The 24,014-nt window shown below is 36.7% G+C and overlaps 1 protein-coding gene across 4 annotated transcripts; it reads right to left on the bottom strand.

Annotated features, from left to right (window-relative positions):
- Positions 1-160: 160 nt before the first annotated feature.
- Positions 161-23,221, bottom strand: LOC132156242 (transcription factor RFX4). 4 transcript variants are annotated; one of them, XM_059565158.1, is made up of 18 exons: positions 22,666-23,221; positions 20,101-20,187; positions 19,724-19,784; positions 17,825-17,948; positions 16,923-16,984; positions 16,150-16,363; positions 15,560-15,637; positions 15,301-15,464; positions 14,278-14,378; positions 14,127-14,185; positions 13,837-13,981; positions 13,045-13,139; positions 10,786-10,903; positions 9,580-9,699; positions 7,863-8,021; positions 7,518-7,683; positions 7,270-7,408; positions 161-1,599 (listed from the first exon to the last, which is right to left on the bottom strand). In XM_059565158.1, the coding sequence occupies exons 1-18, from the start codon at positions 22,706-22,708 to the stop codon at positions 1,330-1,332; spliced, it is 2,205 nt and encodes a 734-aa protein (XP_059421141.1). In that variant the 5' UTR covers positions 22,709-23,221; the 3' UTR covers positions 161-1,329. The 4 variants fall into 4 exon arrangements, with proteins under 4 accessions (XP_059421141.1, XP_059421142.1, XP_059421143.1 ...); XM_059565159.1 differs by having other exon boundaries at positions 7,518-7,644; positions 7,863-8,024; positions 22,666-23,215; XM_059565160.1 differs by having other exon boundaries at positions 7,863-8,024; positions 20,101-20,207; positions 22,666-23,214.
- Between the last annotated feature and the right edge of the window lie 793 nt (positions 23,222-24,014).

Raw genomic sequence — 24,014 nt, 5'->3', positions numbered from 1 at the left:
TAATGCCACTCAGCGGGTGTTGCACTGTATCAGTCCAAAAGAAGTTAAATAAAAAAGCACCAATCCATAAAAAAAAAAAAAGGTTTCTCACACAGCTCAGGGGGGTGAACAAAGACATCCTGTAGCAAATTGATGCATTTTTGTAAGAAAAATATCCATATTGAAAACGTAATAATCACTTTAATGTATCTTGCACCAACAATTGTACACTGAAACGGCTCCGGATGAGGTCTGCGCTGCAGCGTTGTGTCCATGTAAGTATTTTATTGCTGTATATATAGCAGTATGTGTACAATAAAATTCTTATATATTCCAAACATAGACATACAGAGTAAAATAATAATAATAATAATAATGAGATATAATATGTACTGGGTTTAAAAAAATCTTTATGTGGCAACAAATAAATCCACATATATCATTTACATGGTAACAGCTGTCCCCACAGAAGTTACTGAGTGCTTTTATTTACAAGAGAAAGTGACTAAAGATAATAAATGTTACATTTTCATATTCTTTCCTTTTTATTCCTACCCATAGGGTAATAGGTCCACAGTACCTTTGAGTGCATTTAAGAACACACAAACCTAGGTTAACACTTTTCGGTTCCTAAAATCATACGAAACTGGATATACAGTTCAAACACAGATAAACAATTCAAAGGGACACAATGTTACAAAGCTACAGAAAAGATTTCTAATATTCTCTCAGCTTCGCACTGAAGTAATTCCGCATTTGTGTAAAATGAGAGGTCTTTATTTGTTTTTAACTCCTATGATGTACGTATTGTGGCAGCTGACCAAGAGGGCGTTCTGAGATAAAATATTAAGGCATTTCTTTCTGGTGCTGAGAACGTGGTGTGCTTATGCTAGGAAAGTAGCACACTTTGATGTTGAGAAGAAACCCTACTGTGGTCTCATTAACATCACTGACGTCAAAAACCCAGTCTGTGGTAACAGAACACTGTAGGATGCGTACATGTTTACTTTTAAATAAGGTAAGCAACCAAAGTTTTTGCAGAGTAAATGAGTGAGTGGCCTATAATGCTCACGAGAGATAAATGAGAAACAGGCAGGGAAAGGCACAACTGGGACACTGCCTTTGCACTCTCACAATGATTGCAATTCCAAAAGAGTTTCATTGGCAGCTTGCACTGTAAACACTGACCACACCAATAAAAACATCTCTGAAACAATGTAATTCCCACTCAAATACATTCTCTGTAATTATGTTAAATATGGGCTGCTGCTGGTTTATCTGTCCAACTTTGCACACAGCTTTGCACATGCAGACATTGCGTCTTGGACGGAGACTCTCGGAAGGGTACAATCATTTTGCCCACCCAGTCGTTGCCTCCCCATTAATATAGGCAAATCCTGGAAAATGTTGTGCATGCTCATATTCAGAGTTCCTGCGTGGGGCGAGAGGGGAGTACATGTCTCCGGTGGAGTAGCGTGACGTGTGGACAGTGGGGCTGGTGTAACAGCTGTTGGCCGCGGACATATCCGGCCATCGGGGGGTAACCGCGCTCGAGTGTAGAAGCGGAGACCCACTCATCAAACAGGACTCCATTCTGGACATCTGGCTGTTGAGTGGATACTAAAGACAGAAAGAAACATGCATGAGGACTGTTACAAAATATTAGAAGTGGCTCATGTGGTGCACACAAACAAACCTAATTTTCTTTCTTTATATTATGGAATGCCTAAAACACCCTTAACCACTGTCAAATCACTGTATCAAATGTTTTCTTTATTAATAAATATTTATAATTATAACAATACTTATAATAATAATTTATGACACAACATAAATATGCAATAATAAAGTGATGAAAATGATTATAATATAATTAATAATAATGACAATAACAGTAACAGCAAATATAAAAACAATTAGCTGTAATAACAATAATTTTATAAGTAGTAGTCATAATAAATAGTATTAGTGTTAGTATTAGTAGTATAGCATTTCTTTATTTTTTAATTATAATAATAATAATAATAATAATAATAACAGCAATATCAGTAAAATAACCAACAATAAAAACATTAACAACAATACTACTACTAGTAATAATAATAATAGTATGGCATTTCTTTATTTTTAATTTATGATATATAATATAATAAGACAACAATGAATAATAAGTATTTATTAACATTATTATTATTATTTTTTGCTATTATTATTATTATTATCATCATCATAAATCAAAATTAGAGTTGTTCCGATTCCGATACCACAACAAATTCTGGCATCGGCATTGGCGAGTACATGAACCCATATACCGATCCGATACCATTTTCAAGACCTAGTTATGAACCCTAGCTTTGCCTTACCGCTGCACCGTTCTTCTTCGCTGCTCAGAATGCATTGCAAACACAGGACGATGTGCTGTAATGCCACAAGCAACCCCTGTTTAGAGCAGCGAAGAAGAAATGAAAACGCGTTAGCAGCACTGATCTATATATGACTGGATCGCTTTTCGCGTTCTAAACTGCCAACAGACAGTGAAGCCGCTTCTATATTACAGATCAGTGGTTAGCAGTATGTCCGCTGTTTAGCAGTATTTCAGACTGGACCAACCAGACAGTAAAACGGCGACTAGGGATGCCACAAGTACTGGCACTTCACTACCAAGACGGTGCTGAAAATTTTAAAATGTGATGATACCAGCGTCTCTGTAGAACCGGTAGTAAGTTTGAGTATATTCGTTACCCGCAGCTGCGTTCAGTCGCTTCCGTGTTAGTCTAAGCGCAGGGCTCCAGACTGTAGCCGAATATATATACTAGTGTCTGTGAATATTAAACTGCAAAATACTATTTAAATATTACTCCTGCAAAGTCTACATCTCTGTGGGAGACATGCGCAGATGCACGGGAGCTCGCTGTTTTGTGGCCTCTGCCGTGTGTCACTATATGAGGACATGAACGCATAAACCGTCACTTCATGAGAATTTAACGTTTCATTTGAGAAAACTGTCATATCATAAACACAGACACTCAAAGATCTTCATGGCGAGTAAATTGACAATATATTAAGCTACTGTTGTAGCCTACAGTAGATTTAGCTACGTCTCTATGTAGTAATAATACGTCTCTATTAATAATAATAATTATGCCTAGACGGTTGCTTGTTTTTTACTTGTTTTGTTGTAAAGAGATTATCTGATTAATATAGAATTTTTTATATTCCTAGACTTATTTGTTGCAGTTTTTTATACACTAATATTGTAAAACTAAAATACTAAAATACCTTTTTTAGTTTGCGGTGTTAGATTTTTGGCTGCATTTGAAGTTCTTTTTCGCTTAAGAAATTAAATAATATTACTGTCAAATTCATGTTAGATAATAAAATTACTGTAATAAATACAGTAGTTAACCATGTATTTGTTCATGTTTTATCAAGGGATAAGTCTGGAGCACACCATAAAATAATTCTAGAAATTTACACAGGGCTAGTAGTATATACAGCTGTATATACAGATACACACCCAGGTATCGGATCAGTACTCGGTATCGGCCGATACCCTGAGCCCAGGTATCGGAATCGGTATCGGTAAGAGAAAAAGGGTATCGGAACATCTCTAATCAAAATGAAGGAATGCCATACTGCTACTAATAACAATAATTAATAATATTTTTGCTGCTAATGTTATTATTATAATTATTATGTTATTCAATCACATTTTTTTACTGTTTAAATGATCATGCCAGACTAAATAGTGATTAACTAGAAGTACAAAAATTCTGCATAATTTGAACATCTGTTCTTGATGCATAGAAGAAAAATGCCTTTTAAGTTAACATGGCACTATTTCTTGAAAGACCCCCAAAAAGGCATTTTTGTTAATGTGTGTAAAAGACCAAAAACAAAACTGAGCATGTCAGCACAAGATATGTGTCTATATAAAACACTCTGTTCTCTCATTGGAAGTCAGCATAATCTTCATTTGTCTCCTCTCCACTGATTCCTTCAGTGTAGTTATATCAAACAAAGCATGGACATTGTATCTATTTTAAGTTTATGGAAAATAAGTGGAAGTCAAAATCTATAAGTGTTCTCTAAATAGAAACAATCTACAGTCAGAGCTTTTATGAACGACTATGGCATGGAAAAAAGTCAGACGGGGTCAGAGACCAAGATGTGTTGCTTGGTGACCTCTTGTTCATGCAGAGAAAAGAAACCATTGAATAACAATATTTTAATAAACGCCTTTCCATCTGGATCTCTAGTCATGTCAGACTCTGTTTCTGTCTTGTGTTGTGTCCTCCTCCCCTACGTGCTCCATGACCCAGTTTTCCCTCATGTCTGATGATGTTCATTTGTCCCAGGTGTTTCCTATGTTTATTATGTAATTGATTTCAGGTGATCCTCACTGTGTCCCTCCTTTTAGCCTTGTGTATTTGTAATGAGCCCTTTTCTGAGCTTCTTTGTCCTGTTTTGAATATCGTCTTACCCGCTACTTGTGTGATTTCCTGATTCCTTGAATGTTCATTAAAGTCTGTTCGTGTGAAGTTTACTCCTCGTCTCCTCGTTCCCTCAAAGAAGCGAACGTGACAAAAAACCAGACCAAAACAGTAAGCGGCGCCCCCTCTCCCTGTGTTTGTTTTCCCATTTTTTCCCTCCGTGGCCGTGGAAACTATTGCCCTATCCCGTAGTAATCTCCCCTTCATCGAGTATGCCAGGGAGTTCTCTGGGCTCGCTGCGGCAACGGCACTGGATGACGCCACCATCAACTCTATGTTCATCAACTCTAAGCTGGAGGATCGTCCGGTGTTTGGAGAGTGTCCAGCCCCGAGCCAGAACTAGTCCGCTGGCCGCAGCATTCTCAAGCCCGTCGGTCACTCTGAAGTCAAGTCCACCAGGTGTGCCATTCTCAAGCCCGTTGGCCGCTTTGATGTCAAGTCCGCCGGCCATTCCTCAGTCCAGCCCACTAGCTACCGAGTCAATACGGTGGCAATAATGACAGACTCTGTTCCTGTCTTGTGTTCTCCTCTCCTACGTGCTCCCCTATGTGATCCATGACCCAGTTCTCCCTCATGTCTGATGTTCATTTGTCCCAGGTGTTTCCTATGTTTATTATGTCAGTGATTTCAGGTGTTCCTCACTGTGTCCCTCCTCTAGTCTTGTGTATTTGTAATGAGTCATGTTCTGAGTTTTATTGTCCAGTTTTGAATGTCATCTTACCCGCTATATGTGTTTTCCTGGTTCCTTGGATGCTTATTAAAGTCTGTTAATGTGACAATTACTTGTTCCTCGCTCCGCGCTCCCTCACAGTAGCGAACGTGACAGGTCACTAGTTGTGCTGTCTGAGGCGATCATTAGGTAGACAGTAGAGAGACATTGAGTGTATGTATGGAGCGGGATGTCTTGGCTCTAGCCGGTCCACCTTTCAGAGTCTGCATCCACTGTGTGGAGGAGAATTCAGCAACACTGCTTCTGAAACTCTGAGGCCCAGCTGATCCCCAATTACAAAGGCAGACTAGGCCAGAGAGATCTTGACAGGAAATTACCATCACGCCCGCTTTGACTTTCAATATATGTAATGCAGATCCCTGCCTCTCCATCCACAGAAAAACAGTTTAGTTCAACCATACAGGATGCTTCAACTATGCACTCAGTTTCTGAGCTAGTACTATGCAGCATGAACATTTTGTATACACCTGGTATATCTGCATACTAAAATGAACATTTCACACACTGATAAACCATCATGCTTGTCCAGAATTCTGTAAACCACTGCAAATATTTCTGTATCTCCTAGAGCTTTCAGGCCACATCCACTAAACTTGGCACAGGCCTACAGACAGTTCCTAGAGTACTATATTTTTCCTAACTGAACAGACTAATGGTTTTCCTGTACCTAATAATCAAATCAAATCCCATAAACATGTAATAAAAAAAAGGTTACCTACAATCCAGAACACTCAAGCAACCACAAATAGCTTTTAAACTTCAACTGTCTCTTAAAAAACTAATCAGTTATTCAAACTACATACTGTTCTAACATACCCTTCAAATTTCATATTCAAACATTCTAAGTTCTCCAACTACATAACATCTACATAAACTTATCAAGGAAATTTTAACTACTTAAAGATTTTTCCAAACCAGCATTCAAAATTTTCTAAAAATCTGCATGGAACATGTTGCTTTGGCTAATTTATAATAAAGTAATAGCAGAATTTTGAGATTTAGCAATTGGTTTTTCAATAAACTTTAACCAGAGGGCTCTCTAGAGGTTTAACAAAGACAATTAAGGTTTTTCTTTTATATATATATATATATATATATATATATATCTTCTTTCTCATCCGCTTTAAATACAAATGCTAAATGACCTGTATTTCTGATCAGGAGTTCAGCCTATTACCGCAGTGTATACTGAGCTAAGCAAGCATTCTCTTTCCATAAACCTCAGTGGATAACAGTTACCAGAACATTTCAGATGCTAATGACTGTAATACATCAAGCACCATTCACATTCACACAAGTATTATCCTCTCAGTTACAAACCCTGTAAAAGAGACAAGGATGGAATACACTTCCACTCTAAATACTGGGGAATACACACCTATTTACATCTGTGTTATTAGGTTTATTTAGTTAATGTTCATTCCTGGCCTCTTTGTACATGATTCATCTTTGATTAAAATAGTTTGCTTTGGTTTTCGCTTTTATCAAAATAGATTTTCTTCTGAAATAACTTTACTTTTATGTTTATGATAAAATAAATGGTTAAAATCATGTCCAGTCCAAAATGTTTTTTTTTATTTTAGTAAATAATAATAATAATAATAATAATAATAATAAATGTGTTACTAATTGCAAATGCAATTAATGCACATAAAAGCTGATTTCAGCCACACAGAAAAAAAATCTTGCTTTGGTAAATTATAATTATGACGTTAAAAAAAAAAAAAAAAAATAATGAGATACCGAGATCAATCAAAATTAAAATATGAATGTAACGTAATAATTTTGAGATAAAAAGTTGCAATTATGAAAATTGACAAAATTATTTTTTTCGTACAATTTTGACTTTATCTCAAAATTATGCCAGTTTCTGATTTGCATAATAATTATGATTTATCATAAATGTGATTTTAACTGACAATAAAACTATTTCAGACCAAGTGTTGTGAAATTGAAGGTGCTGTCTGAGAAAATTGTGAAACTATATTCTATAATCATGTGTTTTAGAAGTAGTTCATATTAAAATACTACTGTATGATTTTATAATTTTGGTGGGAGGAGCCTAACCTGTGCTGAGGTCCGGTGGTATGATGAATAGTGAAGAGGGGTGGGCAACCCTGGTTCGTGGGTTAAACTGGAGTACTGACTCTGGATTGCATGATGGTGCTGATTTGCGTAGCTGCTGTAATTATAGCTGCCAGTATAGCTAGAAAAAAAGGTACCGAGTAAAAATCTCTAAAAACATTTCATAATCCATACTGTAATGTCATATTCAGTACATCATTAAATGTCATATCATTCATTTGGGAGCTTACCCATGCTCATCCCGATGTGGGTAAACTGGCATCCTGTGGACAGATGAGGAGCCATGTAGAGGGGGTCCGCCTCTCATGCAGGAAAGCTGGGATCCAGTCTCGGGTGGGCTGCCACCTGATGTTGTCACTGTGTATGTAAGGGACCAGGTATATGACTGAACAGCTCCTGGCACATACACAGACATACATGTACAGAGAAACGTGTTTGGCTTATTAATTAATTGATCTTACTGTGAGATTTAATGGATGCATGAAATGGGCTGTGCCAAATGTACAATTGAATGTGATACTGTGTTGTGTGGATTGAGTTTTAGAATCATTTTAGAGTCACTCTACACTATTTACCTGTGGTAGCTGATATGCTGGTGTACTCTGGAGACTGGGCTGAATTGGGGGATACTACTGCCGGTACACCCACTGAGTTAACAGACTTGGCAGGAGAGTAGGGTCCAGGTGACGTAGATGTGGGAGTGGAACCCATAAGCATCAGCTCTTCCCCAGAATCTGCTATAGTAGTACAAATAAAAGTCAAAGTTAAGACATTTTCGTGATTCTTTGTTGCCATCTTTGTGGGCTGTTGTGGCCTAATCGTCAGAAAGTTGGACATGTAACCTGAAGGTTGCAGGTTCGAGTCTCAGTTCTGGTGGGAATTGTTGCTGGGGGGAGTGTATGTACAGCGATCTCTTCCACCTTCAATAGTACGACTGAGGTGAGACCCCTTGAGCAAGGTGAGTGAGTGAGTGTTCACAGTGTGTGTATGTGTATGTGTGCACTTGCATCGGTTAAATGCAGAGCACAAATACAGAGTATGGGTCACCACACTTTACTTCAACCGCAACATTGAGATTCCCCAGCAGATCAGATGTGACATTCCTTGTCAACTAGCTTAGACAACCTCTTCCAGCAGTTAGTTCAGCACTAAACCAAGACTAACTACCATAAAATACACAAATTATCTTTCATATGAAACAATAGTCAGAAATATCTTTATATTGAACCTATAGACAAAATAAAAAATCTTTTTAAAAAAAGTTTGCATAGGTGTTTTTGCAGCTTTTGTGGCTCATATTGTGGCGTTTTAATACGGCCATCTTGGCCAGGACTCCCTGGAAGAAGAGATTTCTTTTAATCTCAATGGGACCTTCCTGGAAAAATAAAGGTTAAATAAAAATAAATAAATAAATATATTTTGATATTGGAAAATATGGAGCTCATACTCAAAGAGCTGCTGATATTCATATAGACAAAAAGTAAGATGAAACTGATCATTTGTAATTTAAATCAATAAGAACAGTTTAGCAGACTACTTATATATAATTAATATGAATATCATTTGTCACTCCATATGTCCGAAGGCCAATTTACACTGTACCAACAGACACAAACCAATTCTGACACCTGACCGAGTACAGTACTTCGCTTCTCAGAACTTTCAAAACCCGATGTTCAATATTGATTCTAGTTTTAAAATCAAAGCTCTGTTTGTTTCTCAAAAGCTTGATGTGTCATATTTGATACTTGCATTGATAATCAAGTAAACATAGGTTGCTTCAGACCAGTAAGTGTACATTCTGAAATATCACTAACAATATAAACTTATTTCTATTTTACTTTATAAAAATCTGTAAATTTCATAGTGAACCTACATACAAACCTCGACCTGAAAGAGTAAATTTTTTAGAATTATACTAAAAGGCCTTTTACTTGCTGAAAAAATATAAACTATAAATCACACAACAGAAGGTATGTAGAATGTGTATTACAATGTACAGAGTTGTACACATAAGGAAGGTATATGTACAACCATTTTGTTTTGATCATATTGATCATTCATAGAGGCCTTATAGAAGTTTATGTATCAAATTTAATATAGTAGACTCTATAGGCTTAAATTTACCTGAGGTTTGACTGTGCCATTTATGTTGTAGAATCTCCCTTCAAGTAAAGTCACCCACAGAACTAATGAAAACTATATTTTTAATGACAAATTAGCTTTCTGTTTTAGTCTCCAAACTGATGCCATGGGCAATCAGCTCTATTTCTTCTATCAAATGGATCTCACCTGGTGTCCCCTCTCCTTTCATAGCCCTCATGAGTTCATTGGCTCTCTCTTGGCAGTGCAGAGACTCAAGCAGGTATAGTATGTAGTCATCAAACATGAGGTGGATCAGATGGAATGAGCCTATAAATACAAAAAAATTCCATTTACCATAAAAAGTTAAAGTGAAGTGACATACAGCCAAGTATGGTGACCCATACTCAGAATTCGTGCTCTGCATTTAACCCATCCAAAGTGCACACACACAGCAGTGAACACACACACACACCGTGAACACACACACGGAGCAGTGGGCAGCCATTTATGCTACGATGCCCGGGGAGCAGTTGGGGGTTCGGTGCCTTGCTCAAGGGCACCTAAGTCATGGTATTGCCAGCCGAGACTCGAACCCACAACCCTAGGGTTAGGAATCAAACTCTCTAACCACTAGGCCACGACTTCCCTCAAAAGTTCATGCATTCTACCAATTCAAGTCTCCTGCCCAAGTAATAAATGTAGTTTTTGTGGACCATAAAGCATTAGCTATCAAATGCAATTCAATTTTAATCTTGAATCGAAGCCTCAAGTGAACAAAATGATTTGATGTTGTTAATTAGCGCAAAACTGAACCACATTTAAATGGTAAAATTTCAAAACCAAGTCAGAACCAATCTAGCAGTCCCACCATAAACTCTACTGAACGAGTTACTGAAGCATATGATACTTTGAGTTGATGTTCTGAATGAGATGGGGGAAAGAATTCATAAGGAGCATGGCACAATCCTTGCATTGTGTTAGCAACTCCAGCCACTATGTGCATAATAAATTTTGTTTGCTTTTCAGAGGACTGGGCGCAATACTGCCCGGTCATAAAATGGGAAGAAGGGGGAAAGACTTGGTGGGGGTTAGCCTTTGTTAATTAGCTGTTTTGTACAGAGAGCTGCATTATCAAAACACTATAACCAGCTGTGCCTTTGATATTCACAGACAGTGCTGACAGGGAGGGGGCCTTTACCTCTTTTATGGCCCTTCTTTCAGTTACTTTGCCATAGAAAGCTAGGTGGTATAAGCCAAGAGTTAGCAAAGCTGCCATCTTAGTTAAAAGTTGACAGTTGGTGTTGTGGGTTGAGAAACTTTTAGTTAACATGACAAACCAAATCAATTAAAAGAAGATTCATATCTACTTTCCCAAATAGGATGATTTAGACAAAATGGTGCAGCCTGACTCACCGAAGCTGGGTGCGCTATGCAGCGTCATATCCCGGATAACTCTGGTCCCGAAACACGACCACATGAGCAGGAACTGCTGAGCTACTCTCTTCAGACATCCGGGTCTCTTCCCCGCCACCTAAATAGAGTATTACCATGAGAAAAGCCTGGGGGAGGGTGCAGGGGCCTTAACCTTCAGGTCCAAACTGGGGTCTAACCCCCAAGAATGAAAAACATGTCAACAAGTCAACTTTTGATTTGCCCCTAAGGAAACACCCTCCCATTGAACTATTGTCTGGTAGGTAGTAAAAGTTCCCATGGAAACCAGATTTACAAGCCCATTTCTGGACTATAATGGGCATGAAAAGGGGCAATGAAGACATTATTAAGTTGGGGAATTGCATCACGAGAGGTCTTAAGTATGTTGTGACGGCATTTAGAGTTGCACGGGTTGGACACCTGCAGTTTGGATTTGAAGAACATATAAACAGGGCTTGAAAAGGGCTATGAAAATCTACTGCTATTTACATCTCTCTATAATGAATAAATCTGTAATAATACAAATTACAATATAAGATTATTAATAATAAAAATAAATAATTTAGCAGTAAATAATATATTTTTAAATGGCAAAATGTCAATAATTAAAAAAAATATTTAAAAAGATTATTACTTTTATTCAGCAAGGACTCATTAAATTAATCAAAAGTGTCAGTTAAGACATTTATAATGTTACAAAAATATATATATTTCAAAGGAGTGCTGTTCCTACTATAAATCAAAAAACATTGAGGGGGGAAAAAGTATATAGTTTACACAATTTGACACTGAAGTCTGGAGTAATAGCTGCTGGAAATTTTTGAATATTTTATATATATAAAATATATATGTGAAAATTAATCTGCATTGTTAATCCTTTTGATCTTATATTTTTTTAAAAATTGCAAAAATATAACCTTTCACTGGATAATAAGAATTTAAATAAAATAAATGTTTTTCTCTAATACACATTGGCCACAATTAAGGACAACCCTAAAAATTCTTATGAGTAAAATAACACTGAAGTATATCCAGCCATTGCTTCCTGTTTCACAGAAATATAAATAGGGGGGAAAACAAAGCCCAAATGCCCTTAATCATCCATCACAATGAGAAAAACCAAAGAATATGTTACTGATGTGCAGCAAAAGATAATTGAGCTTCACAAATTAGTGAAGTGGCTATAAGAAAAGAGCTAGAGCAGTGAAAATTCCCATTTCCACCAACAGGGCAATAATTTCCAATCAACAGAAAATGTTACGAAACTGCCTGGAAGAGAACGTATGTCTATATCGTCCTAATGCATGGTGAGCAGGTCAGTTTGAGTGGCTAAAAGACTCTCCAAGGACCACAGCTGGAGAATTGCAGAAAATAGTTGAGTCTCGGGGTAGGAAAACCTTTAAAAAAATTGTCAAACAGCACCTACATCACCACATGTTGTTTGGGAGGGTTTCAAGAAAAATTATCCTAGCTCATCCAAAAACAAACTCCAGCATATTCATTTATCAGACACGACTGGCTTCTATGGTCAGATGAAACTAAAAATGAGCTTTTTAGCAGCAAACACTCAAGATGGGTTTGGTGAAAACAGGGATAAAAAGTACCCAATGTGTACAATGAAATATACTACTGTATTTTTGCTGTATATTTCTGCTGGAGGTCCTGGACATCTTGTTTAGATACATGGCATCTTTGATTCTATCAAATACCAACAGATAAAAAAATCTAAAAGTGACTGACTCTGTTAGAAATCTTATAATGGACCATGTTTGGATCATCCAACCGTACAATAATCCAAGCACAAACCTCAAAAATGACACAAAAATGGGTCACCGGACACAAAACCAAGCTTCTGCTATGGCCATTCCAGTTCCCTGACCTGCACCCTGTAGAAAATGAGTGTGGTGAACTGAACAGGAGAAGCACCAACATGGAGCTGGGAATCTAAAGGGTCTGAAGTGATTCTGGATGAAGGAATGGTCTATGATCTCTTGTCAGGTGTTCTCTAACCTCATCAGGCATTATAGGAGAAAATTTAGAGCTGTTAAACTGTTATATAGAGGTTTAATAAAATAATTCAATGAAAGACTGTCCTTAATTGTGACCAATGTGTATTAGAGAAAAATATATATATATTATATATATATAATCTACATAATGAAATATCTAGTTATATAACCATCATACTGCAAATTAAGTGTAAATTAAGCATAAAATGAATTTTATGGCCTGTACACTTACCCTCATGACACATCTCTCCACCATAGAGTCCAGCCATTCGATGTAGGCTTCAATGGGTGACTGGTCCTCCAGCAGTCTGTCAAATTCTTGATAAACTTAAAAAAAAAAAAAGAAAAAAGAAAAAAAGAAAACAGATAGATAGATAGATAGATAGATAGATAGATAGATAGATAGATAGATAGATAGATAGAGATAGATAGAAAGATTAACAATACATCTGAGTAGAAAGAAGAAATCATATGCATCCAAAATTAATTCTTTTTTTTTTCTTTTTCTTTTTTGAAGCATTAATTTCACAATATCATTTTTAATTTCTTGCAAAAGTTGCTTATACATAATTGCTAAAATACTACTGGCAAAGACTTGAGATCTCTGTATGAAACGTAGAGAGAGAGAGAGAGAGAGAGAGAGAGAGAGGGGAGCTCATAATCCTCTTTTGAAGATGACATGACAGAATCTTTGAACTTTGACCTGATCAGTCATGTGAGAGGTTGACGCTGAAATGAATTTGAAATGCTCTTCAGGGTGTCAAACTGTGAGAGTTAACCTCTCAGTGTCTGTGGTTAAAGCTCGACTCTCATGGTCGTGGGAATGATTCAGCGCTGGTTGACAGCTACTGTGTGAAATCCGAATCATAATCCAACAGGGCTTTGAACACAGCGCTGCATGTGATTCTGCTGCAATAACACTACAAGCAAACTCCTCTAAACTAGTACAGCACAGAAACACTAACAAATCATTCTGAATGAAACCAGCTAGGTCTCATCTAAAGCCTTTTTATTGAAATCTTACACTGGATGATAAGTCTCCTCTGGTCCTCTCTGGAGTCTTCCATTGTATAAAGAGTCTGTTTAGTGATGCTGTTAAGGTCCACGTTCCTCCAATCCTCAAGCATCTGAAAGGTGATGTCTGCACTGTGGATCACAGTTCGAGAAGCCTGCAAGAGCAAGTAGATAACAAAAATTTCAGCTTGCACTGTGACTAATCATATGCATTTGTGAAAACCTGATGCAAACATGATGGAGAATTGGAGACAGAGAAAAATGTAAAAACAATAAAAACAAAATTGCTGTATAAGCTACCTGACAGAGATGGTTTAATGATGTCTGTCGTTTAAGTATCTGGGAAAATCTTCTTGACACTGAGAATAAAACATATTTATTCAAAAATAGACTTAGCATACCAGCGAGATTAATTTTGTTGTTTTTTATTCTTGAATATCTTAGCACATACATTCAAACTTTATGTTGCGCAAGTTCTCAGGCAGGTCATGTAATGCCACTTTCAGCCACTCGTCCAGCTGCTTGGCAAACTTTCTGATCACCTGAGTGAGGCTGCATTATTCAAAACACACAAACAAGGATATAGTGTAGTACATTATGCATAAGTACATTACAAAGTACAAAGGATGCTCTGACGCACTGAAATTTTTGACCTTTTGCCTGGGGCAATACAAATAGGAGTCATGCGTCATTTATGGGAAATCTTCCCAAACCCTTAACCATCAGTTAATGACACTGATATAAAAGTTTGATATACAAATAATGCCAGCAATGATCCCTTGGGCAACAGTATTTAGGGTATTTCTTTAGCTTAAAGACAAAATTCCATTTGACCAATGTTGATGGGTGTTTTAATGCCATGCCAGCTTTCTTGTCTATTTTCAAGACAAAATGCCATACGTTCAATTTAAAAACCTACTTAAGGACTCTGGCATGAGGATCTTCATTTGATATTTAGAAATTGTGTGTGATACTGTAATGTCTATTTGGCATTGTGTATATATGATCTGATTCCAGCTATTACTGAAAATAAAGTTGTGACTTTTACCACCAGTAGGGTTAATTTCATACAGTTTGTTGTTCTTACTGAGGCAGTTCTGATAGTGTTAAATGTGAGATATAATGTTCAAATATGCACATAAAAAATATTTATAAGCTTGACAAATCTTTGTTATCCTATTAATATGTGCTTTTACTTGACTTTAACTTTCTACTGTCACCAAGCCCTATTATTTTGTCAAATTCTCCCTTTACTTTCCAATTTTCCGTATAGGTACAACTTTTCAAAATCAAATCCTGTCATAATTTTGTTGTTTTTTTCTAAATATCCAATTTCACTCAGAATTATGTCACAACGAGGAAATAAAATGGGTTGCATTTAGTTCTAGGTACTGCAGAACTTTCCAAAACTGCAAGTGCATAAATTGTGTTATGCACATTAAAAAAAATCTAAATAGGCAGGAATGGGACTCACCTGTCCGGCAGAGCCTGTAGGACGGAGGGCATGAGGACTCCTGAGATGGCCTTGTACAATATGGAGTCACACACACCAACTATATTAACCACTGTAGAAGAGCCCAAGACAGGGAGCATGTGTGGCGGCATGCCTTGCCAAAAGTGCAACAGGAAGCTCTGGACCTAGGCATATACACAAACACAAATAAACACTGCGATAACGCATAATGCCAACAGATGAAAAAGCTTGAAAAAAAAAAAAAATTCAGAATGCAGACCTCATCAAAGTTGGCTCGTATGACCGTATCCAGTATCCTCTGGCAATGAGTTCTGTACATCATGATAAAGGTTGAGACCTTGTAGTGGAAAAAAGCTAATTTAAATGACTTTTTGTAATACTTTCCCTCAGAGAACAATTCACTTAGTGTTAATGATGTCATACCAAATTCATTCCTGACTCATGGTCATGCATTAATAAGACACTAAAAGACTCTAACACTAAAGAACGAGGATACAAATACCAAACAACCAAGCTGCTTTCATGAACAATGCCTATTTACAAGGTCTTGCCAAAGCAGTGTATAAAAAGAGGCTTTAAAGATCAGAATCTCACAAACCATTTAAAATTACAGGCGCCTTTTTAAAGCGAGACAGCTAGTGCCCATCCTTTGTCCAATGCGAGATCTTATTATCTACTGGAAAGATTAAGAGTTCGCTAGGAACCAACACATAAATCCTCCAGGTCCTCATCTAATTCAGGCCCAGGGTAGGTCCGTCTTACACATGAAAGCAGGATCTAGGAGGGGTGGAGAGCGGGCAGGAGGAGGGAGAGGGAGGTTAGCAGTTAAAGTTTTAGTGATCTGTTTACCTTCTCCTCTGGCAGACTGGCCGGCAGATTTAAGTCTTTGACATTTGGAAAGTCTGGCAGGAGAGTGCCCAGCTTGGAGCGTGGTGAATACGCCACTGTCTGTTTGGTGACCTCTTTCTTGCCCGTCTCGTTCACCCAAGCAGCGCCCTTTTTAGAGTACATCACATCATAGTACTGAGAGCTCTCTTTCACAGCGATTCCATAGTAGTGATACCTAAGAGGGACAAGCGCGTGACAGGTTGAAAATTATACATGAGTTGGAGTTTGTTTGCTGACTAAAACGGTTTTACTCGGAAAGTGTTCATAATCTCTGCACTGGTACTTTTTTATACACATTTTGTCATATCATCTATGGAGTGTAAATGGTTATACACCTATCAATGCCTAAGATTCTCATAACTGCATTTTGGGCTGTAGGTGAGATAAAGCATGCACAAATGTTGTGTACTTTTTGTTTGCCATGAAAAAATAAAATTTCATACATTATAAATAACAAAATGTCTCTCTCTCTCTCTCTCTCTCTCTCTCTCTATATATATATATATATATATATATATATAAATATATTTATTTGAAAAAGTAGCATATATTTTGTTGTAAATTTAAAAGTAATGTGTTACTTTACAAGTTACTTGAAAAAAGTAATCTGATTACGTCAATCGAGTTGTAATAAATTACCCCCAACACAGCTTGTGGGCTTCTGACTGTGACTTACTTGACAAAACATATGTAAAAAGTTAGAAAAGTTTTCAGAAATTGAATAAGGAACTTACTTTGACTGGCCTCTGGTTCCTAGCCTCCGTGTAGTTAACTGAGGAAACTGTTGTCTTATTATCTGTTTGGATCAGGTAAAAAGAAAAATAAATACTCATACTGTATATTAAGCTTTTCTGGGCAGATATTTTGTGACATCAGTGTGTTACAACTATGACAAAAATATCTTCTCAATCATCTTGTTAGATTCATACACGTCCAAAGACATTTCTTTTCTCGCCAATCTCTCGTTCTCTCTCTACTTTTTGTCCATGAGCTCCTTGGTCCAGCTCCCGGTGCAGAAAACTTTGCAAACAGTGAAACTCTCTATTGTGTGGGATGAAAAAAAGAGGCCAAGCTGTGAAGTTTCTGTCAGGCTTGGCTTGATAAATGAGCAGACAGGGAGGCAGGTCCAACTCTCTCTCTCTTTTTTGTCCCGAATCAATGAAGCCTTCCTAAAGGACACCCCACGCTGCTCCAGCCACTGATCTAACATTCCGCAACATCTCACCCTTCCAAATTTCCTTTAATTACACATTAATCCAGGCCCCTTCTCTTTTTCAATATCCTCCGACAGGACCCGGGGGAGCAGGGTAAGGGTGTGTCGGGGGGTGGCTATATGAGTAGTTGGGTTGAAGGGTTGTGGGAACAAGGGTGAACATGTTCATTGTTTATATTGTCCAGCTATGAGTTTGCAGGAGAGGTGTAAGAAAAGGCCACTGGCTGTGGCTCTTTATAATACCCAGTATTATGTCATGCTTTTTTTTTGTAACAGATGTTTTCCTTCCTCTTTCATGTGAACATGCAGGTTTATAGGATCTTTGATGAGAGAAAACTCCATGATTACCTCATCAAAACTTGACTATCAGAAAAGGTGGAATATTTTACTTAATCGCTGAAGCGCTGAATACAGGTTATTTACCTTCCCGAAGCTTGCAGCGTTGACCGGCTGAGAATCAAGTTTCTCACAGAAGTCCAAATAATGCATGTACAGTGCACTGCGAGGAATACAAACACCCTCTGCGATCTCATAGTTCTCCTCCAACCTGATGAAAACACAGTTCAGTCAGTGCACATGGAAAGCTAGTGCCTAGAACACACTTCTTAAAGCATCATAAGTCAATACTAAACTCTGTAATTAAACATGGAGAAAACATAATAGTAGTTCTAAAACAAATATCATTGCCTTATCATCCAGTTGCACAATTCAAGAATTGGCCAACATGACATTTTAGTTTATTTTACATACATACTTTCAAGTAGCGCTTCCATAATTATATGCCAAATGTTCTTGCACTTACAATTTTGTTGTGATATGTGACCTTGGACCACAAAAACATTCATAAGGGTAAATGTCTCGAAAAATTTAGATCTATACATAATCTGAAAGTGGAATAAATAAGTGTTCCATTGATGTATGGTTTGTTATGATAGGACAATATTTGGACGAGATACAGCTATTTGATAATCTGGAATCTAATAAATAGTGTGGTTTAGTGAATATTTCAAAAGAGAGAAACAAGTCAGAGAAAAGGGCTTGAAAATAATCATATAAACTGTTTGCGTGTGTGTGTGTGTGTGTGTGTGTGTATGTGTGTTTTGCTAGTAAGCTAGATTTAAAAAACATACTTTTTTGAAGAAGCATTTCTCTGTGAGGTTGTAAGTCTGTTTTCCTTTCTGATACTTGAATGCTGACAAATTAACAAACTGTTTATTAAACTAACAAGCTATGAGACATTTAACAAAATTGAAACTATACACAGATAGTTAAATTTCTCAAAAACATTTTATTTCACAGACTGAAGTCAACTGTTGCTACTGGATGTCACTTAAAATATCAAAGCTAATTATATATATATATATATATATATATATATTTATAGTACAGACCAAAAGTTTGGAAACATTACTATTTTTTTATGTTTTTGAAAGAAGTTTCTTCTGCTCATCAAGCCTGCATTTATTTGATCAAAAATACAGAAAAAAATTTATATTGTGATATATTATTACAATTTAAAATAATTGTTTGTAAATTAAATTATAATTTATTTCTGTGATGCAAGGCTGAACTTTTAGGATCATTATCACATGATCCTTTAGAAATCATTCTAATATGATGATTCATTATCAAAGTTGGAAACAGTTCTGCTGCTTAATATTTTTTCAAAACATGTGATACTTTTTTAGGATACTTTGATGAATAAAAAGTAAAAAAAAATATATATACAATATACACTACTGGTCAGTAATTTGGGGTCAGTAATTTTTTTTCTTTCTTTTTTTTTTTTAAATAAAATCAATACTTTTATTCAGCAAGGATGTTTTAAATTGATAAAAAAGTGATAGTAAAGAAAATATATTATTATAATATATATTAGAATTTTTTTTTTATTTTGAATAAATTTAGTTCTTTTTAACCTTTTATTCATCAAATATATTAGACAGCAGAACTGTTTCCAACACTCATAATAAATCAGAATATTAGAATGATTTCTAGATGATCATGTGATAGACTGGATGTTACATGTGACACTGAAGGCTGGAGTAATGATGCTGAAAATTCAGCTTTGCATCACAGGAATAAATTATTTTTTTTAAGTATATTCAAATAGAAAACTATTATTTTAAGTTGTAATAATATTTCACAATATTACAGTTTTTTCTGTATTTTTGATCAAATAAATGCAGGCTTGATGAGCAGAAGAAACTTCTTTCAAAAACATTAAACATAGTAATGTTTCCAAACTTTTGGTCTGTATATATACACACACACACACACACACACACAATTATATGATTATAAGTGACATTTCTGACTCACCATTGTAATGTGGCAGGTGTTGAATGTGGCTTAGATGCTCGGTTGTTTTCCTTCTCCTCGTCTTATATAAAAAGAAAAACACAACAATCAGGTTCATAATTTCTATTTAATATAGATTACAAATCTCTTAAATATTATATAATAAATAAGTTGTGCATAATGCATATATATATATATATATATATATATATATATATATATATATATATGTACATCAAATTTTATGTTGGCTTTCAGAGTTTTAAAAAGGAGCCCTTTTTTGTTTTAAAGACATGTTCTGTCATAATACTCACATTAGGTTACCTCTGAAATAGTTGTTCATGTTTCATGTTGTTATAGTTTCATTTCATTTATTCATGAATATTCCTTAGACTTACTTTCGTCGTTGGACACATTTCCAGTAGAAGAGTGGCTGGAGAAACGCTTGCTCTCGCTTTCGTTCAGACATCTTTCAATCCAGCTCTCTGCAAAAGTTAAAAATATACTAGACTTAAAACTTTTGTTTTAGAAGTTATTTGACAGCCATCAGACAACTAACTCAAACGGCAGGTGTAAAGTGAGAAGCACTTTCGACTTGATTCAAATATTATTTTAGGGATGATTTAATGAAATTATTAACACTTAAATCTACATGGAGAACCGCTTGCTCTCGCTTTCGCTCAGACATCTTTCAATCCTGCGCTCTGCACAATTAAGGCGTAATGTAGGCTATATATAGCCTATATATAGACAATATAACAATTAAACGTTTTAAACCACAAGTGTTTCATTTAGCTTGTTTTAATTTATTTTTTTTTCTGTTCCATTCTATTTGTATTTATTTAAACATCGCCTACATTTCAACACCATTTATCTTATTCTTCCCCATCAGCAGAAGCAACAGGTGCATGACCTCGCTGTGGTTTCTAAACTTAACTCTTTTTTTCCTCTCCCCACAGCTTGAAAAAAATTGAGAAGGGTTGAACTGTAATTGTTCATTTGTTAATTCCATATAACGTGAATTATTATTGTTCACATGTTATTGCAGTCGCTGTCTATGGAGTTGAGGGTCATAATAATGACACTGCAATTCAATTACAATCGATTGTGCGGATCTTTGGGCAGCTGGGATTCTATTTGAAATGTTTTCAGCAGAACTGCACGAATCCAGCATTGTTCCCGAGGCGAATTACAAGCGCGCGCACGCTCAATTGATTCCGCGCGCTCCTCCATAGTGGTGTCGTCATAATAGAACCTTTTTAGGGCCTTTCTCGTTTCTGCAATGCAAGTAAACCTGCTCGTGTCCTTACATCACAAAACAAAAACACTTATAATATAATTCGATTCGAACTTATGTCAGTTATGTTGTCCCGCACAGGCCATGGCAACGGTCACTATAGCATCGGTTGTCAAGACTGCGAGTCGATTGGGAAACCAAATGGCGGCTAAAGTTATAGTTATCAGACTTAAAAGTTTTGTTGTAGAAGTCATTTGACAGCCATCAGACAACTAACTACTCAAACGGCAGGTGTAAAGAGAGAAGCAGCTTCGACTTATTATTAGAATATTGTTTTAGGAATGATTAGATTAACACGGAAATCTACATTTCTCAACGGATTGCAGGTCTTAGTTTGGGAGGTAAAAAATACTTGAATGAGGCCTAGCTTTGATGCATCATAATAATCAAATCCTCATGATTAGTTTCATCAGGAGACAATCAAGCAGAATTAAAAATAATAATAATAATTCCTCACAGTAGCCTATTACACAAGGTATCTCATTAGTGGGTTAAGGCCAATTATTATTTATTCAAGTTTTTTTTTTTTTTTTACTCTCAGTGAGTTATTGAGAGGCAAAATAAAGCTGAAGTGAGATAAACTATAGTTAAATTGACTTAAAACGTGAAATATCCCTCACATTACAAAATATATTTTATAAGGTACCCTGGTTTTTTTAGAGGTCACTATCAGTGATGACACCAGATGATAAAAGGCTGTCTAAACTATTTATTTGACTTTTTGAAATCGTATTAACATGCTTTGAAATGCCACCAATGGTTATTTTTACTTTTAACAACATAGTCAAGTTTATTTTTGCTGACATTTTATTTTAAATGTATTATTATTTTTATTATGCAGCTGTTAATATTAAGTATAAAAAACATTTTCTCAGAAAATAATCTCTGTTAGGATTGGCCCAGTCAATTGAAATCAGATTTTCTGTCTATAATTGAATTATTTGCTCTCTGAACAGTTCTCTAAATAATTGGATTAAATCCAATCTAAAAGCGAGACTGATCCAAGATCATTTATAATCATGTACTGAATATAAGAGTGGAAAAGTGTCATTCTGAATATGGCAACTATTCAATAATTAACTTCAATTTTTTTTCATAAAACAATTGCATTGAACAGAATTGAACCGAGTAACTGCTTTTTTAGGCCACATGGAAAACTTTTAAAAACAAAATTAGTCCAAAACACTATAGCAAGACATCTGTTATTTAAATATGTTGTATGAATTATCACATTTTCTTCAGAGTTTTTAATCTTCAGAAGAAGCCATTTTATAATTACCAGCCGTACAAAGTGCAGTTTCACTCAAGTCAAAACTTGGCTTGAGCAGGTGCATCAGTTTCAGAAAACTACAACAAACTCAGTACCTTATGGAAGTTTAGTCTAAATTTAAGGTCATATTGCCGCAGTCCAATTTACCGAATCCCAAAACTGTATAAAACAATAATCTCAGGAAAAGAACACCCATCCTGAGCAATTAAAAACAAGGCAAAAAAAACATGCCAACTTATCTCTTGGTGAACTAGATTCAAGAGCTTCCCTTACGGAAGGTTAAAAAACTTTTTCTGATGCCAATCTCGGGTCACACAATCCCAAGGCCTGTTTCATGTTCCAAAAGAGCCCAGATCCCAAGCGTCTCAATGTCACAGCGGTACACCAGGAACCAACCTGTGGAATCCATGTCAGGCTCTTCCAGCAGCCCACAATGCATCCTCTTCCCAAGCACGTTCGAGGGGCTCCTCTGAGAAAATGGCTCCGTGCAGGACTCCCCCTCCTCAGCTCCCTCTGTCTCTCCGAGAGAACTGCCCGACGCTGAGATGCATAAGATGTGAGGTCCGTGGAGAGGGTGGCGGTGGTGATTGAGGTGGGGGTTGTAGGAGCGGGTGGGGTGGAGAGGGGGTCACAGACTCCAGAGATCCAGTGGGGGAAAAGCCAGAGCCGTCAAAATGTTTGCTGATGTTTCATGGGAAAGGGGCTGATTTTATAGGAGCCCTGATGGGGGACATGTCATTGATAGGCTCGGCAGGCTGATGAATGGCTTCGAGTCAGATGGGGATGTGGCAAGGCTCACTGGAAGTCTTTTGTGGGGCTGTTTTGAATAAGAAAAGCTCCCTTCCCAGAAAAAAAGAGGCTTAGATCTACGCAATCCCAGCACTGTGGCCTCCCCGTCTCCTATTATAGCATTTAATACATTTTCGTACCCTCTCCTCACACACACATACACACACACTCTGCCCCCACTGCTTCAGTTTTAAAGTTCTCCATCCAAAGGCCACTTTCTGGCCCATTGCAGAATCTTTTTGCTGTCTTTGATGCCGTTAATTGATCTCAAAATGGCAATGTCAAAGTTGCGTTCATTGAAAATCAATAAAAAAAAAAAACACTGAACTCTCACACAAATGTTCATCATCATTTTGGATGCTTTTGACATCAAATGCCCATTAAGGCCATTGGCAAAACTGGAAAGAGAAAGTTTGGTGGACCCCCCTCCCCTTCTTGCTCTCTCCTTGAAGCAACCTTATTTTAGTGTGCCGAAAGAGAGTGCGGCCACAAAAGCGGGAAGTAAAAGTGTAGAGCCTGAGGCTGGGAGGGCTCTGATGGAGTGCCTACAAACTGCAGAAGGGAAAGCTGTGATTAGAATATGAATGGAACCACGGGGGAAAGAGAGAGCAAGTAGGAGAAAGGGGGATTATGGTGGAACTGCTCCCCACTTGCTGGATGGCAGAGGAACGCTCGATACTACACCTATAAAGATGCCAGGATGGTGTCCTCACTTGCGAGGCGGTCAGACTTCAGCTAGAGATATTTGTCATTTGATGTTTAGATGGAACTAGAGTACGGTGGCCCTCAAAACGTGTTTGAACAATTAATTTAAGATTAGATCATTGCATTACATAGAAAATATAAAACCAACTTGAGCAAAACATTGTTAAAAAGGCTTTCTGGTTGTCAAATATGAATGCAGAATGTCCACAGAGGATAGTTCATTTGATTAATTACTCTGCTAAGACACCTGT

Source organism: Carassius carassius, chromosome 13 (assembly GCF_963082965.1).
Source record: "Carassius carassius chromosome 13, fCarCar2.1, whole genome shotgun sequence".
Lineage (NCBI taxonomy): Eukaryota > Metazoa > Chordata > Actinopteri > Cypriniformes > Cyprinidae > Carassius > Carassius carassius.
This window is presented reverse-complemented; position numbering and strand designations above follow the sequence as displayed.